Source organism: Sus scrofa, chromosome 16, assembly GCF_054392235.1.
Source record: "Sus scrofa isolate SSC_HxYL_T2T_F1_AM1 chromosome 16, Sscrofa_HxYL_maternal_Yorkshire_Landrace_v2.0, whole genome shotgun sequence".
Taxonomy (NCBI): Eukaryota; Metazoa; Chordata; class Mammalia; order Artiodactyla; family Suidae; genus Sus; species Sus scrofa.
This window is the reverse complement of record NC_139398.1, coordinates 32,428,145-32,442,224: the sequence shown is the minus strand read 5'-3', so window position 1 is coordinate 32,442,224 and position 14,080 is coordinate 32,428,145. Positions and strand designations below refer to the sequence as shown.

General features: G+C 48.3%; 1 protein-coding gene across 29 annotated transcripts in view; it reads right to left on the bottom strand.

The window, feature by feature from the left end:
* RAI14 (retinoic acid induced 14) overlaps positions 1–14,080 on the bottom strand; it is a 169,451-nt gene that overhangs the window by 52,036 nt on the left and 103,335 nt on the right. For 23 of the 29 annotated variants that reach the window (XM_085001479.1, XM_085001495.1, XM_085001481.1 and 20 more), the window contains 1 exon segment: positions 10,171–10,301. In XM_085001479.1, the coding sequence (XP_084857605.1) occupies positions 10,171–10,301 (131 nt within the window). 29 annotated transcript variants of the gene reach the window in all.

Below are 14,080 nucleotides of genomic sequence, written 5' to 3'. Positions count from 1 at the left end.
CGTAAGCCTGTATCGTCCATGCCTTCCATGAGGGCAGGGACTTTGTCTTGCCTACTGCAACTGTCCTAGCACAGAGAAGTGACTGGTTTTTTTTGGTGGGGGGGGAATAATATAAATCTTTAGTTTTGATTTTGTTATTTTCATCTGAAGTGTCTGAGTCTACTGTAACTAAGGCACATCTGTAAACTGGCACGACCATGTTTTTCTCAGGCTGTGATATAGGTACTTGAGAGAGAAGCTGGGTCCTCCATGGTGTCATCATAAGCTGGATTTTGCTTCCCAACATCATGTCATCTAGTGGTTTTCAAAGTGTGGGCCCCCCCCCCAGACATGCAGCATCCCTGGGAGCTTGTGAGAAATGCAGATTCTTAGGATCCTGCCCAGATTCAGGGGAAGAGCCCAGCAATCTGTGTTTTAACAAGTTCCCCCCTCCCCCCGCCCCACCGAGGTAATTCTGATGCATGTTCAATTTTTAGGACCACTGGCAAAGTAGGAAGAAGCAGGAACCAAAAGTCAGGACTCTTGGGGTTTGGTCTCAATCCTGCCATCCCTAAGAATGGGACAATCAAGTCACCCACAGTCACCAGGCACAGTTTATTCAGCTGGTCGCTGAAGTCTTTTTCAGCTCTACAAGTCTGATTCCAACTGCACCTATGAGTGGTCTTATGGCCTTTATTTGTTCCAACATCTACATTCTAATGAGGTCACTGAGCTCAAATGAGGCTTCGCCACACAAGGAATATTTCTGTGGGACAATCCTTAATACTAATAGTCTCGGATGCCCTTTGCAGATTATAATCTGAGGGTAGGGAATGCATCCCTGTCTCACAGCTTCTCGTCAAAAAAGCCTTGAAAAATGAAATTCTCCTCTACCAGTAGGGATCAGCTACGGGCCCAATCGCCTCAGGCAGGGAAGTGCCGGACCTGCCAGGCTGTCAATTATTTCAAAGGCAGCTGCAGCAGGGACACTGATCCCTGCCTGATTAGGAACTGAGAAATGGAAACATGTAGCCTTCTCCTACTCAGTGTTTCAGAGAGCTGTCATAAAAGGTGACTGACATAAAAGAAAGGCTGTAAAAACAGCATTACTGTCCTTCAAGTGCCCACGATGTGTGAATGGAATCAGCCGTGCTGTTTCTGGGGACAAAGATCTCCTGGGGACAGGCGAGAGGAGGTGCTGAGATGAAAGATCACAGAGTCAGAACTAAGAACCCCATGACTCTTAAGCGGGAGCTCTTTTTCTTCGCTATGATTCAGTTTCACAAATGCAGTCTGCAAACAGCATTTGGGCAGTACGAAAGCTCCTTTTGGGCAAAAGATTTGTCCTTATATTTACAACAGACACCCCCATCCCCCAGACTCTGGTACGTAGAGCCTCAAACGAATGATGTGTACCAATCCCCAAATCTTCCTGACCCACACTTTTCTCGAACTACTCCAGGATGACGGAGAGCATCCGATGAGAAATAGCTGAGGGAAATGGACGTGGTCTTTAAAAGGGGTGACACGGGAGTTCCCGTAGTGGCGCAGTGGTTGGAGAATCGACTAGGAACCATGAGGTTGAGGGTTTGGTCCCTGCCCTTGCTCAGTGGGTTAAGGGTCTGGCGTTGCCGTGAGCTGTGGTGTAGGTTGCAGACGCGGCTCGGATCCCGTGTTGCTGTGGCTCTGGCATAGGCCCGCGGGTACAGCTCCGATTGGACCCCTAGCCTGGGAACCTCCATATGCCACGGAAGTGGCCCAAGAAATGGCAAAAAGACCAAAAAAAAGGGGGGGGGTGAGAGAACAAATTATCTGTTGAATGAAGGACACAATGAAAGCCCTTAGCCCAGAGGTGGGCACTCAATATTAACACGATTAATAACAATCTTTGTCTTATTTACTGGGTAAGATTGAGCTCTACGCCTGACAGTCTAAAAACAGGGAGAAGATAAATACACAGGTAAGTAACCAAGACCCATCACATCTGAGATGGTTTAAGAGAGGCAGTGGTTAACAGCAAGCTCAGCTACTTTGGAAAGTAGTTAAAGAGCTTCATGAAAGAGACAGCAAACATTTAAGACAGGCCTTGAATGACACCTAAGACTCAGTAGCATGGGCAGTTGGGGGGGGTGGCCTTTTTTTTTTTTTTTTTTTAAGGGCTGTACCCAAGACATATGGATATTCCCAGGCTAGGAGGGTTCAATTCGGAGTTGCAGTTGCAGCCTACACGACAGCCACAGAAACACTGGATCCAAGCCACATCTGTAACCTATGCTACAGCTGAAGGAGGCCAGGGATCAAACCTGCATTCTCATGGATATTAGTTTTGGGTTCCTAACCTGCTGAGCCACAACAGGAACAAATGGGGGGGGGGGCACATTTTGGAAGGTGTGAATTTCAGGGACACAGGTGAAGAAGCAGGAGTGTTTCCAAAGGGCCCACACAAGTTGAGCGACCTCATGGGCCTCACCCCTGGAACCGTCCGGTGGTGGCCAGCATGAGAACCTCCCGCCCTAGGTGCTCTCTGCCCTCCTGGACTGAGAGGAGGTCACTGTGCAAGTGAGCTGACAGCCACACCATCTGCCCCTGTTCCGCCCTTGCTCACAGCCAACTCCATTTCCCAGGCTCTCCTGACCTCTGCAAACAGGGCAGGTCAGGAGGCCCGGGAGGAGCGGCAAAGCCAGACCGCTGCAACCCTGGGCAACAATGAGCCATGCGAGTGTCTAAAATCCTTCCTTCTCAATCTACTTAATCCAGCTTTGCAAACAGGTTTTAAATGAAAAGCCTGTGATCCCACCAATATTTTAATCAGTGTCGTTCTTAATCCCTAAATCCATTCTCATCAATTTGTATGACGTCCCTGGTTACAAATATTCCTTCTAAAGAACAGTTAATTTTATTTCCATGCACAAGCTCATGTGTACGTGTGTGTGTGCATGTGCATGCGTATGCTGGAAAAAAATCCCCCCGGGCTTCCTGGTGGGAGCCCACCTGGACCCATCACGGGGCAAAAACGTGTTGGGCAGCTTTGGCCTCAGAACCTGGGGTTTCAGTGCGGAGTGCCTAGCGCTGTGGTTCTCAGTTTGGGCTGATCATTCGAGCCACCCTGGAACAACCCCATGCCCAGACTGCAGCTCACACCAACTACACAGGTATCTCTGAGGGGGACGCCCTGCACTTTTCAAAGCTGTCCAGGTGATTCTAGTAGGAGTCAGGTGGAGAGCCACTGATGTAGTGTCAAGTGGGCCCGTGACCTTGAACTGCCAGGATAAGCTCAGAAGGAAGGGGAGGAAACCATGACCACGGTGGATAACCTCCATCCACGCCGTTACCAGCACCTCCTCGGTCCTCCGCTTCCCCTGCCCCCACCCACATCCTCTAACCCATTCTCTCGTGCCTTCCAGCACAGCTCAGGCAGGAAGCCGTCCTTCGCTATCATGGTGCTCCGCCACCTCATCCCATCTTGAACCCCTTCCAGTTAGTATTTTATGATTTAGCACGTGGTGATGCCCCGGCACGTCCACTGGTCTTGTCCTCTCGGTCAGATGCTCTGCATCTTACAGACAGGACCACAGTTTCTCCTCCTTTTATATGTGCTTATGGCAGATTTGGGGACATTTTAAGCAAAAAAGTTTGGAACATTGCAGTACCTCCCAACTAAAAGCAAACGCTTGGGGGGACATTTGCACGGTTGGGACAGATGTTCCGTCACCTTCAAAAATTGGCTTGACCAAAAGCAGAGTAGAGATGCTATGCAGCCATCACAGCCTCTGTTCATCCTGCTGCCAAATATTAACAGGATTTAATATTAGACAGGACACAGGGTGACTCTGCCTGGAAGGCGATTTTGCTGGGAAGGAGGCTACAGTGACACATAAAGTACACAGTAGTTTCAGGAGAATGAATTTGGCAGCCGTGTGTGAGAGGAGCTGGAGGAAGGTGACCAGGTGGTAAGGTCTTGATTTCCAAGGCTGAAGTGCTCTGTCCCTATTCTGAGAAAACAGGAAGAGGCAAAGCGTAGTAAGTAAGTCACTGGCCAGAGAAGCCCTTTCTCATCCTGAGCTGCAGAATTCATGGATGGCCCCCCTCCCCTATTTTATAGGGACGTTCCACCGAGTCATCTAAAAACACTCGTGCAAGTTCTTGTTTCCGAAGCCAAAAAAAGATCAGGTTTCTGAAACGTGGGCTCTGGATGCAGACAACATACGTATCTATCTCTCTACACACATGCCTGGGTGGTATTTCTTTAAAACGACAGTCCCAGCAGTGATTTTATTTAGTCTGGTTGTTCCTAAAGCAAACACACATAGCTTTAATTGAGTGCACATCCAAATGTGGGGCAAACCATCTTGAAACAATTAGACTGTGCTATGGGGAGAGGTCTTAAGGCAACAGCACCCTCCCACTGCCTCACCTCCACCGTGGAAAGAGAACAGATGGGCCAAGGGAAGCCACGCCGGACTCCATAAACACAGCCCGCAGCTGCAACTCGTGGCCCTGCTCTATTTTCTTCTCTTCTGACCTGACGCACCGCTCTTCTTGCACTCTTTCCGAAATGAATTCCAGCCATCCACTTGCTTTTGCTTTTCGAAAACCTCTCTTTGATCAGTGTTTTAGAGGAAGGGCATTTTCAGACAAGGTTTCTTATCTCTCCCTAAAGGAAATGTTCCAGGAAGAAACTGAAAAGTCTGAGGAATTGACCACACCACCCATCTGGTTATTGACCTTGGGTTATGGGGCTTCTGGAGAATGTCTGCCAAGAGGGCGCCCTCATTCTTGGGACCTTCGGGGTCGTCTGGCTCTCTGGGTAGCGAAGGCTGAGTGTTTCTCTACTGCAAGGGCACTGGAAGCTGGGAGAGGCAAGCGCCAGGTTGTGATGTTCACCAGGACAGCTTTTTTCCTCCTGGACATCTAGTGAATTCACCCCAACAGCTCTCTGTGAGCTATCACCAAAGACAGTGGGTTTCTCCGTAAGCGCCATGCTGCAAGGTCACTTCCACCAGTACCAGCCAAATGCCTCTTCTGTGCCTGAACAGTGGGAGAGACCAAGCCAGCCACCCAAATCACACAATATCCGTCCTCAGGGAGCTTCTGTGTGTTGCAAGAGATTCAAGTCATGCAGAAAACAAAGATCTTCTTAAAGCTTGGTGTCTGCTGTTGTAACAACATCAAGCTCTAAATCAAGATTCTAGTATTTCAAAGAGAAGAAAAATCCAAAGACTGAGCACATCAGGGAGGAAGGCATTCTGAACCAGAGAACCTGGGGCAAACATATGGATGGGCTTCCGTGCAGGGAGGGCAGGGGGCAGACAGCGCCACCTCCTCTGGAAGGAAGTACGAGAGAACAGGGAGCTGAGGTCGGGCAGGGCCACCAGGAGGTCCTGGAAAGCCAAGATCAGGATGCTAGGCTGTCGGACAGTAAGAACACTTTGTGCATTATCAGGCAAAATGACGAAATGGGTTATCCCAAACACTCTTAGAAAAGCGCTTCCAAACCAATTCTGATATGGAGGTGTATATACATCAAATGGTAAAGTTCCTGTTGTGGCTCAGTGGGTTACGAACCCAACTAGTATTCATGAGCATGTGGTTTTTATTTTTTTGGGAGGGGAGGCCCACACCCGCGGCATGTGGAGGTTCCCAGGCTAGGGCTGCATCGGAGCTGTAGCTGCTGGCCTACACCACAGCCACAGCAACACCAAATCTGAGCTGTGTCTGTGACCCACACACTTCAGCTCATGGCAGCACTGGATCCTTAACCCACTGAGTAAGGCCAGGGCTCAAACCTGCATTCTCATGGATGCTAGTCAGATTCGTTTCTGCTGAACCACAACGGGAACTCCAGGATGCAAGTTTGATCCCTAGCCTCACTCAGTGGGTTAAGGAACCGGTATTGCTGTGAGCTGGGTGAAGGTCGCAGACGTGGCTTGGATCCCATGTTGCTGTGGCTGTGGCATAGGCCTGCAGCTGCAGCTGCAGTTCTGATTCGACCCCTGGCCTGGAATGCATATGCCACAGATGCAGCCATAGAAATAAAAATAAATAAAAAGATAAATAAATCAAAGGGTAAACCTTCACGAGCAGACAGAGAATGAGGCAAGTCCTGTCAAGGATCTAACTTTCAGTTGTGTGATCTAGTCATACCCTTTGGAAACACGTGCAAAACATTCGATAACCCATCCACCATTAAACACTGGCCTTGCAAGCCCCACGGGGCTGGGTGAAGCCCAGAGCTCCAGCAGGACGGATGCACCGCATTGGTCTGTCATCAATTCAGGATGGCTGCTAGGACAGTTCTCAGTTCACCTGCTACCACACCAATGCATTTGGGAAGAACAGAACCAAGAACACTGGAGTCTCCGGAGCTTGAAGGAGACACAGGTACACTCAGGCAGGAAGGCACAGATTAGACTAACCCGAACCCAGGAGTGCAGGCTTCCAGCAGCGGGAAGCCTGAAGCCAAGGGAAGAGCCCTGCTTGGGGCTCCCTGTGACAGCAGAACGCCTGGCCCCCCAGAATCACATGGTACCAGAGGGAAGGAGAGATGGTTTCCCACCCCACCGCCCCCGCCTTGTTCTCAATACCAAGACTATTAGATGTGAATGAAAATGTGAAGCCAGATAGACTTAATTCCACGGTGCCTTTGAAAACTACATTCTTATGGTTATCAGTTAATAGTTTTAATCATCAAAAGGAATAGCTCGAGCAGAGAAGTGAAATGTTGGCAGATGATGACTTGAAAAAATAATGACCTCTTCTCTTCTTTTTCTGTAGAGTTCCTCAAGCTTTCTCCTTAAGTGTCACTGAAGGCAAAGGTGGGTTGTAAGTGCAAAGATACAGATGATAGAATTGGTTCTAGAGTTAATTCAGGGAGAGCTGTATCATGTGGGCCTTAGTTTTAGCATCTTCCAAATGGAGGTGTTGTTTTTGTGGTTTTTTTTTTTTTTTTTTTAATAACCGCTGTGGGCACTTCTATAGCTGAACGTGAATAGAATGAATACTGACTCATGCTACAATGAGGACCAACCTTGAAAACATTATGCTAAGTGAAAGAAGTCAGAGACAAAGGGCTCTGTATGCATGATTCTATTTATAGGAAATAGCCAGAACAGGCAAATTCATAGAGACAGAAAGCAGATCAGTGGTTGCCAGGGCGAGAGGAAGGGGAGGTTGAGGAATGTCACTCTTTAATGGGTATGGGTTTCTTTTGGGGTGAGGGAAAAAAATTGGGGGACGAGATGATGACAGTGGTTGCACGGACGTAATGCCACTGAAATGTATATTTTAAAATAGTTAAAGTGGTCAATGTTATGATATGTATTTTTATACTGAAAAAGAGAGAGAGAGAAGACAAAAGAGTCTGGCCAGCTACTCTATAATAATAAATGTCTTAAAAGAAATGGCACAAGTTGATTAAGGTGGTCACGATTGTGGTGAAGCTGCTAATCCAAACTTTTCCATCTTTTTAAAGTGAGCCTTGTCTTGGATGAAACTATCCCAAACAGTTCTGTCCCCTTCCTCCGGAGTAGCTATAAAAGGTTGTCTTGTACAGACACCTTGCAAAGCCAGAATGAGAGGGGGAAGAGCCAGGAAAGCTGTATCATTGTACAAATAATACCAAAGCACCATGCCTGCCACCAAACACCTCAAGACAGGCCTGGGGTGTGACCTCTGCCACAGTGGCTCAGGCAGCACTGGCATCATGGGAAGAGGTTAACTGACACATCCAACAAACATTTATTGACTATCCACTACAAAGAGAGCCGATGGCTAGATGATATAATTACAGCAGCAAACTACAAGGTCAGAGGACCGTCTATCAAGGAAATTACAATCTAGAGTCCAAGAGAGATAAGAACAAAAAGTCACCTAACTGTTGAGCTGGCAAGTGACACAACAAAATATCAGCCAACACCCAAAGCCCCCTACTCTTGGGCGTCCTGAGAACTGAGTCAGAGCTCGCAGGGATATGGCCCTGTGCCTACACCTGAGAGACAGGCCTCTGCCAAGGAGGAGGTCAAACCCAGACTGTGGGGTGGTGCTCAGCCTGGGGTGACTGGCAGAGAGGACAAGCCCAGCTCCCAGAGGACAAGGTTCTGCCGTGAACAAGAATGCTCTCCTCTTCCCTTTGTCTACCAACTAGCCTGGTCCCTACAGAAAGCTCAGCCTCATAAGCCATCCTGAAGCTCCCAAAACAGCAGGGTGGGTGCCTATGCTATGGGATCCAATAGGTGCTGAGAAGAGGGGTTAAATGGACAATACCTGCTAAAATGTAACAATCTTCAGACAGTGTGCCTTGTATGCTTGATACCTATCCTTCAATCTAGAGTCAATCTAGGTGTTTTGTTTTTTTTTTGTCTTTAGAGCCACACCCGCGGCCCATGGAGGTTCCCAGGCTAGGGGTCGAATTAGAGCCGTACCTGCTGGCCTACACCACAGCCATTCCAACAAGGGATCCAAGCCGTGTCTGCAACCTACACCACAGCTCACGGCAACGCCAGATCCTTAACCCACTGAGCAAGGCCAGGGATCAAACCTGCAACCTCATGGTTCCTAGTCAGATTCATTTATGCTGAGCCATGATGGGAACTCCAAGAATCAACCTAGTTTCCAGATAATGGTTCTCTCTGGTTGAACCCCCATGGGATACATTAAAAAATACTGATTCCTGGGCCTCTCCCTAAACCAAAAGATTCAAAATATCTGAGGTGGGCACCAATTTTTTTAAAAAAGCACCCCAGGAGATTCTAGGGCTGGAACTGCCAGGATTGAGCTGCCAGGACTGAGCACTACTAACCTAGGTCAAGAAGGGAAGAGACTTGGCTCTATCAAGGGCCTACTGTGGGCTTGATGCTGTGCAGTGATGTAGGAACAGTACCTATAGCTATGGGTGCCCTGCCCTCACCCTCTCAGACATTCTGGCCATGAGTGTCATGGCCCATAGGAGCAACACTCAACCTTGGAGGGACAGGGGATCAGGAGTAGATACCCCAGTTTCCTTACCCCTTCAGCGGGATTAACTCTGAGGCATAGTCTAAACCTGGGGTAAGCAAGCTAGTTCTGTAAGCAAACTAGTTAGGATGTTTAGGCTTTGTGGGCCCTATTGTCCTTGCTTTACTATTCAAATCTGCCTTTGCAGCACAGAAGCAGCCACGGACAAGGCTGAAGGAATGCCTATGGCTGCATTCCAATAAAACTTTATTTACAAAGACAGACAGTGGGCCGTAGCTGGCCACCCCCTGCCCTAAGTCTGGGCAGATTCCCAGACGTTCTCAGTGGGAATGAGTCTCAATTGCCCAGAGCAGTAACCTGTCGATAACATGCTTTTTAGGCTAAGGTCCCTACACGCTCATTGTCCCAGACACTCCTACTGTGTGTGCTCCAGGGGAGCATGGGCTGTAAATATTATCTTGCATTCAAATCCCCACCTCACGGCCTGCTTCTGAGGGCAGCCAACCAATGTCAGTTTCTTGTTCTGTTCTCCTAACTACCCTAGTGGATGAATGCTATCATCTCCACTGTATAGTGAAGAAATTGGGGTTCAAGGACTGCACAGCTCCTAAGTGATGGAGTCCAGATGAAAAGTCTATAAAGTCAATAATCTATAATATGACCAGAGAAAGGATGGATGCATACAAATAAACAAGCAAATACACACCCCACACACAGACAGACAGACAGACATAGAAATACTTAGATATACAGTTTTAATTATGGTGGGCAAGAGCACAGCTTATGGCAAGTCATAAGCAAAACTCATTATTTATGTATTTACAGATCCATGTGAAGGAAGGGGTTTTAAAAGGAATAATATACATAATAAGGTTTAAAGGTTATGAAAAAAATCATTTTCTCTTTTATGCTGTTTCTAATCGGGGAAAGAATTCGTTTCCCACCTATCAATTAAGTGGTTGCAAGCTGGGTGAGATCTTTGGTTCCACCTGGGAACAAGTGCAGCCATTCAAGGTAAAGCCCAAATGAGTAATCTGGAACTTGAAGAGAAAGGAACTAGACTAAAATATCCTCCTACATACTCCAAGGTAGGGGGTTGGGGTGCGGGGGGGGGGGGCATCAATTGCCCAAAAGTCCCCCATAGATGCACTTGCAAAGCTCCCCTAGGGATCCTGAGAATTCCAGGGAACATGGTGAGAACCCAGAAGGGGCAGTTAAAAGACAATTGCTTTAGCTTACGCGGTCTTGCCCTCGCTGTCATGCTTGGTGGCGCTGGCCCCCTTCTTGCCCAGCAGTGAGGCCACCTTCTCCGCGTCTCCGTGCTCCACAGCCTGCAGCAGCCGGTCATCATTCTTGTTCCACTCGTTAGTCTGTGGAGCAAAGAGAGACGCAGAGCTAGTGAGTGACCGTGACCATGGCCACGCTGCCAGCAGGACCTTGGTCCTCCTGCTCCCCAGCCTCCCGTGGCTCAAATCAGCACCTGCCCCCAAATGGGCAACTTGAAAAAATACCTTTCCCTTCACCATGGAGACACCCAGAAAGACTGGTTTCCCAAAAGAAAACATCCACAGTTTGATGAAATAGCAGCCAGACACCAAGCTCTGAAATAAAGCAATGTCTTTCAGCTAAAACGGGGCAGACAACTCAACTTAAAAAGACCAAGAGGCCAGTTTACACATTAGCTTATGTCCAGCTGGTTCCTCGGAACACTGACCTTCGACCTGGTCTGCAGCTCACTGGGCTCATGGTGTTACAGAACCAACTAGCCACCAGCCCAAGGTTACCTGAGGGTGTAGGCACGCACGCTTCTCCACCTGCTTTTGTTAGCACTCGGTCAGGTCTGTTTACTGGACTCAGAGTTTTGAGTTGGCTGCTGATTTTAAGTAGCTGTCTAGGCTTCGCGCTCAATGGAGTATCACCAGAAACAAAACTTCCTCCTCCACAAGCTATCACACATCAAACAGCCCTGAGCAAAGCGTCAGCCCCCAGGAGCCTCAGCCCCGACAAAATAATTCTGCGAAACGCTGTAACAATAAAGCCTTCAGATGCATGACAACTAGGTTTCTATTCCTGTGAAAGAAAGAAAGGGTCTCAATATGACAGCAAAAAGAACCTTGAGTACTGAGAAGTGTCCAATGTGAAAAGGCAGTAGTGAGCCATTGAAGACTTTAGAGCAGAGGAGAGAATAAACTCAGTGATGCAAGAGTCATTGGGAGGTGTATAGGGCATGTGGGATTCACGGACGGAGAAAGGATCCTGGGACACATCCAAGCCCCTGGGAAATTCTGCAGGCCCAGCCTGCCCTCCAGACACCCCCACACCCTACCTCTTGCTAAGTGTCCTTTCTGGCCCCTCCAGCTGTGTATATCATTACCCTGAAAGAGAATGTTCTCCCCTTCTCAGCACTATCTACGGACAGGTCTCTAGGGTGGGCCTATGCTTCCTTGTGCCGAAGAATCTCCAGGCAATTCATGTGAAAGGCTTTGCCATGGACCACTTGCATGGTGATCCATGGAAGACACAGAGAAGATGCTGAAGAGTTAAATGCTAACAAGAGGGAACCATTTACAGGACTATACACTCTTCCATGGGCCCAGAAGTGTGCTCATATTTGTCTGCACTGATAGAACTGGGAAATCCAATAAAGACAGTGCCCTCTCAGAGAGCAAGGGAGGGTCTACCAGATGTCCCCAGCACTCCCCCTCCAACCCTGGCCTCCAGGCAGGACTTTTAGAGAAAGCCACAGGCTATGGTGGAGTAAAACAAGTGCAACTAACGTTCAAGTCAGCAATTTGGTTCTCTGAGAGGCTCAGGGCTGGACCCTGCCCATTTCTCAGGACTCTCTCCTTCCCCCACGGCCTTCACTGAGTCCAAGAAGGAGGTGGGTTTGAATGGAAATCAGAAGTCTGTCCTCTAGGCTGTAGGAAGCCCAGAACTCTAGATGGACACCTACATGCCATGGATCTCAAGTCACACAAAAAACCTCTGTGCCTCAGTTGCCCAAGGCTTTGGACTAGAGGACCACTGTGATTCCTCTAAAGCTTAAAAGGTTTAATCTATACAATGCCCAAGACCAAACTCTGCTGGGAATTATTCTAGAACAGTCCTGTCTGCAGTAATGGAAATGTTCTATATCTTCATTGTCCCAAATGGCAGCTACCGGGCCTGTGATTCTCAACCAGGGGTGACCCTGCCTCTCAGGGGACATGTGGCGACCTCTACAGGCAGGTTTTTTTTTTTTTTTTTTTTTTTTTGTCTTTTTGTTGTTGTTGTTGTTGTTGCTATTTCTTGGGCCGCTCCCGCGGCATTTGGAGGTTCCCAGGCTAAGGGTTGAATCGGAGCTGTAGCCACCGGCCTACGCCAGAGACACAGCAACGCGGGATCCGAGCCGCGTCTGCAACCTACACCACAGCTCACGGCAACGCCGGATCGTTAACTCACTGAGCAAGGGCAGGGACCGAACCCGCTACCTCATGGTTCCTAGTCGGATTCGTTAACCACTGTGCCACGACGGGAACTCCTACAGGCAGTTTTGATTGTCACGACTAGGGAGGGCTACAGCAACCAGGCTGCTAAATACCCTACAGTGCACAGGACAGCCCTCTCCCCCCAGCATGGAATCATCTGGCCCCAAATACCAATCTTGAATTAGCCACATGTGGCTCGTGAGCACTGGAAATGTGATCAGTGTGACTGAGGAACCACATTCTTCCTGTTAATTTCAGACTTCAAGGGCTACTCACCAGTGGCTATCATACAGAGCAGTGCAGCGTTACATGAAGGGTCTCTAAATAAATATTTTTTAACAAAGAAAGAACGTGTCTGGGCCCATTCATTCACGCTTCTCCCACAGCAATCAGCTTCCGCACAAAGAAGACATTAGGTTTTATCTTCAGTTACAAACCAGACCTCCTACCGAAGGGGAACTTTTTTTTTTGTCTTTTTTTTTTTTTTTGTCATTTCTTGGGCCACTCCCACAGCATATGGAGGTTCCCAGGCTAGGGGTCCAATTGGGGCTGTAGCCACCGGCCTACACCACAGCCACAGCAATGTGGGATCCAAGCCGCGTCTGCAACCTACCCCACAGCTCACGGCAACGCCGGATCCTTAATCCACTGAGCAAGGCCCGGGATCGAACCCACAACCTCACAGTTCCTAGTTGGATTCGTTAACCACTGAGCCACGACAGGAACTCCTGGAAGGGGAACTTAATAAATATACTGCCCAAGGAACAAGCATTTGTTAGAGGAACAGCAAGCTTTACTGAACAAGATGGACCAAGCACCAAGAAACAGACTGCAGCTTATATCCCCCAGACTACATTTTACAAGCCAAAACAAAACAAAAAGTTTACTGAAGCCATTGAGGACCCTTTATTCCCACCTACATTATCCAAATGCTGCAGTATTAGTGTCGTCTTTTACGATCCTTCCCTAACTTAAACTGAGCAAATTAAAACTGGATTGGGAAGATCAAAAGGATATTACATCTCAGAGGACGTGAGTGAAAATGCTTAAGCAACGAAAGCCCACATGAAAGGATTTTCCTTCTCAGTGCCTCTAAGGCACTCAGATCTTGGGTAGAGAAAAATCTGATCGCAGGGGCTCCCTAAAATTAGTTACACATGGATCCTTAGGGAGTTCAGTTTCCGTAGGACATAGCAAGAAAGAGTCCCCATCCAGTACTCATTGGAAGGCAAGGTCAATGGCATATCCCTGGAGGTCTAAAATTCTCTTTTACCTCTGTTGTCAAACCCAAGTCTGTGCACCAGTGCCCAGTTAGGCCAAACGAACCAAGACATCGGAGTCTGGAGCAGAGGAAGGTTTATTGCAGAGCCAAGCAAGGAAACCAGGTAGCTCATGCTCAAAAGACCCAAACTCCCCCAGGGCTTTCAGAGGAGAGTTTTTGTTTGTTTGTTTGTGTTTTTTTTGCTTTTTAGGGCTGCACCTGCAGCATATAGAGGTTCCCAGGCTAGGGGTCAAACTGGAGCTGCTGTGCCTAGGCCACAGCCACAGTAAAGCTGGATCCAAGACACATCTGCAAATTACACCACAGCTCACAGCAACGCTAGATCCTTAACCCACTGGGTGAGGCCAGGGATCAAACCTGAAACCTCAGGGATCCTAGTCGGAATTCATTTCTGCTGTGC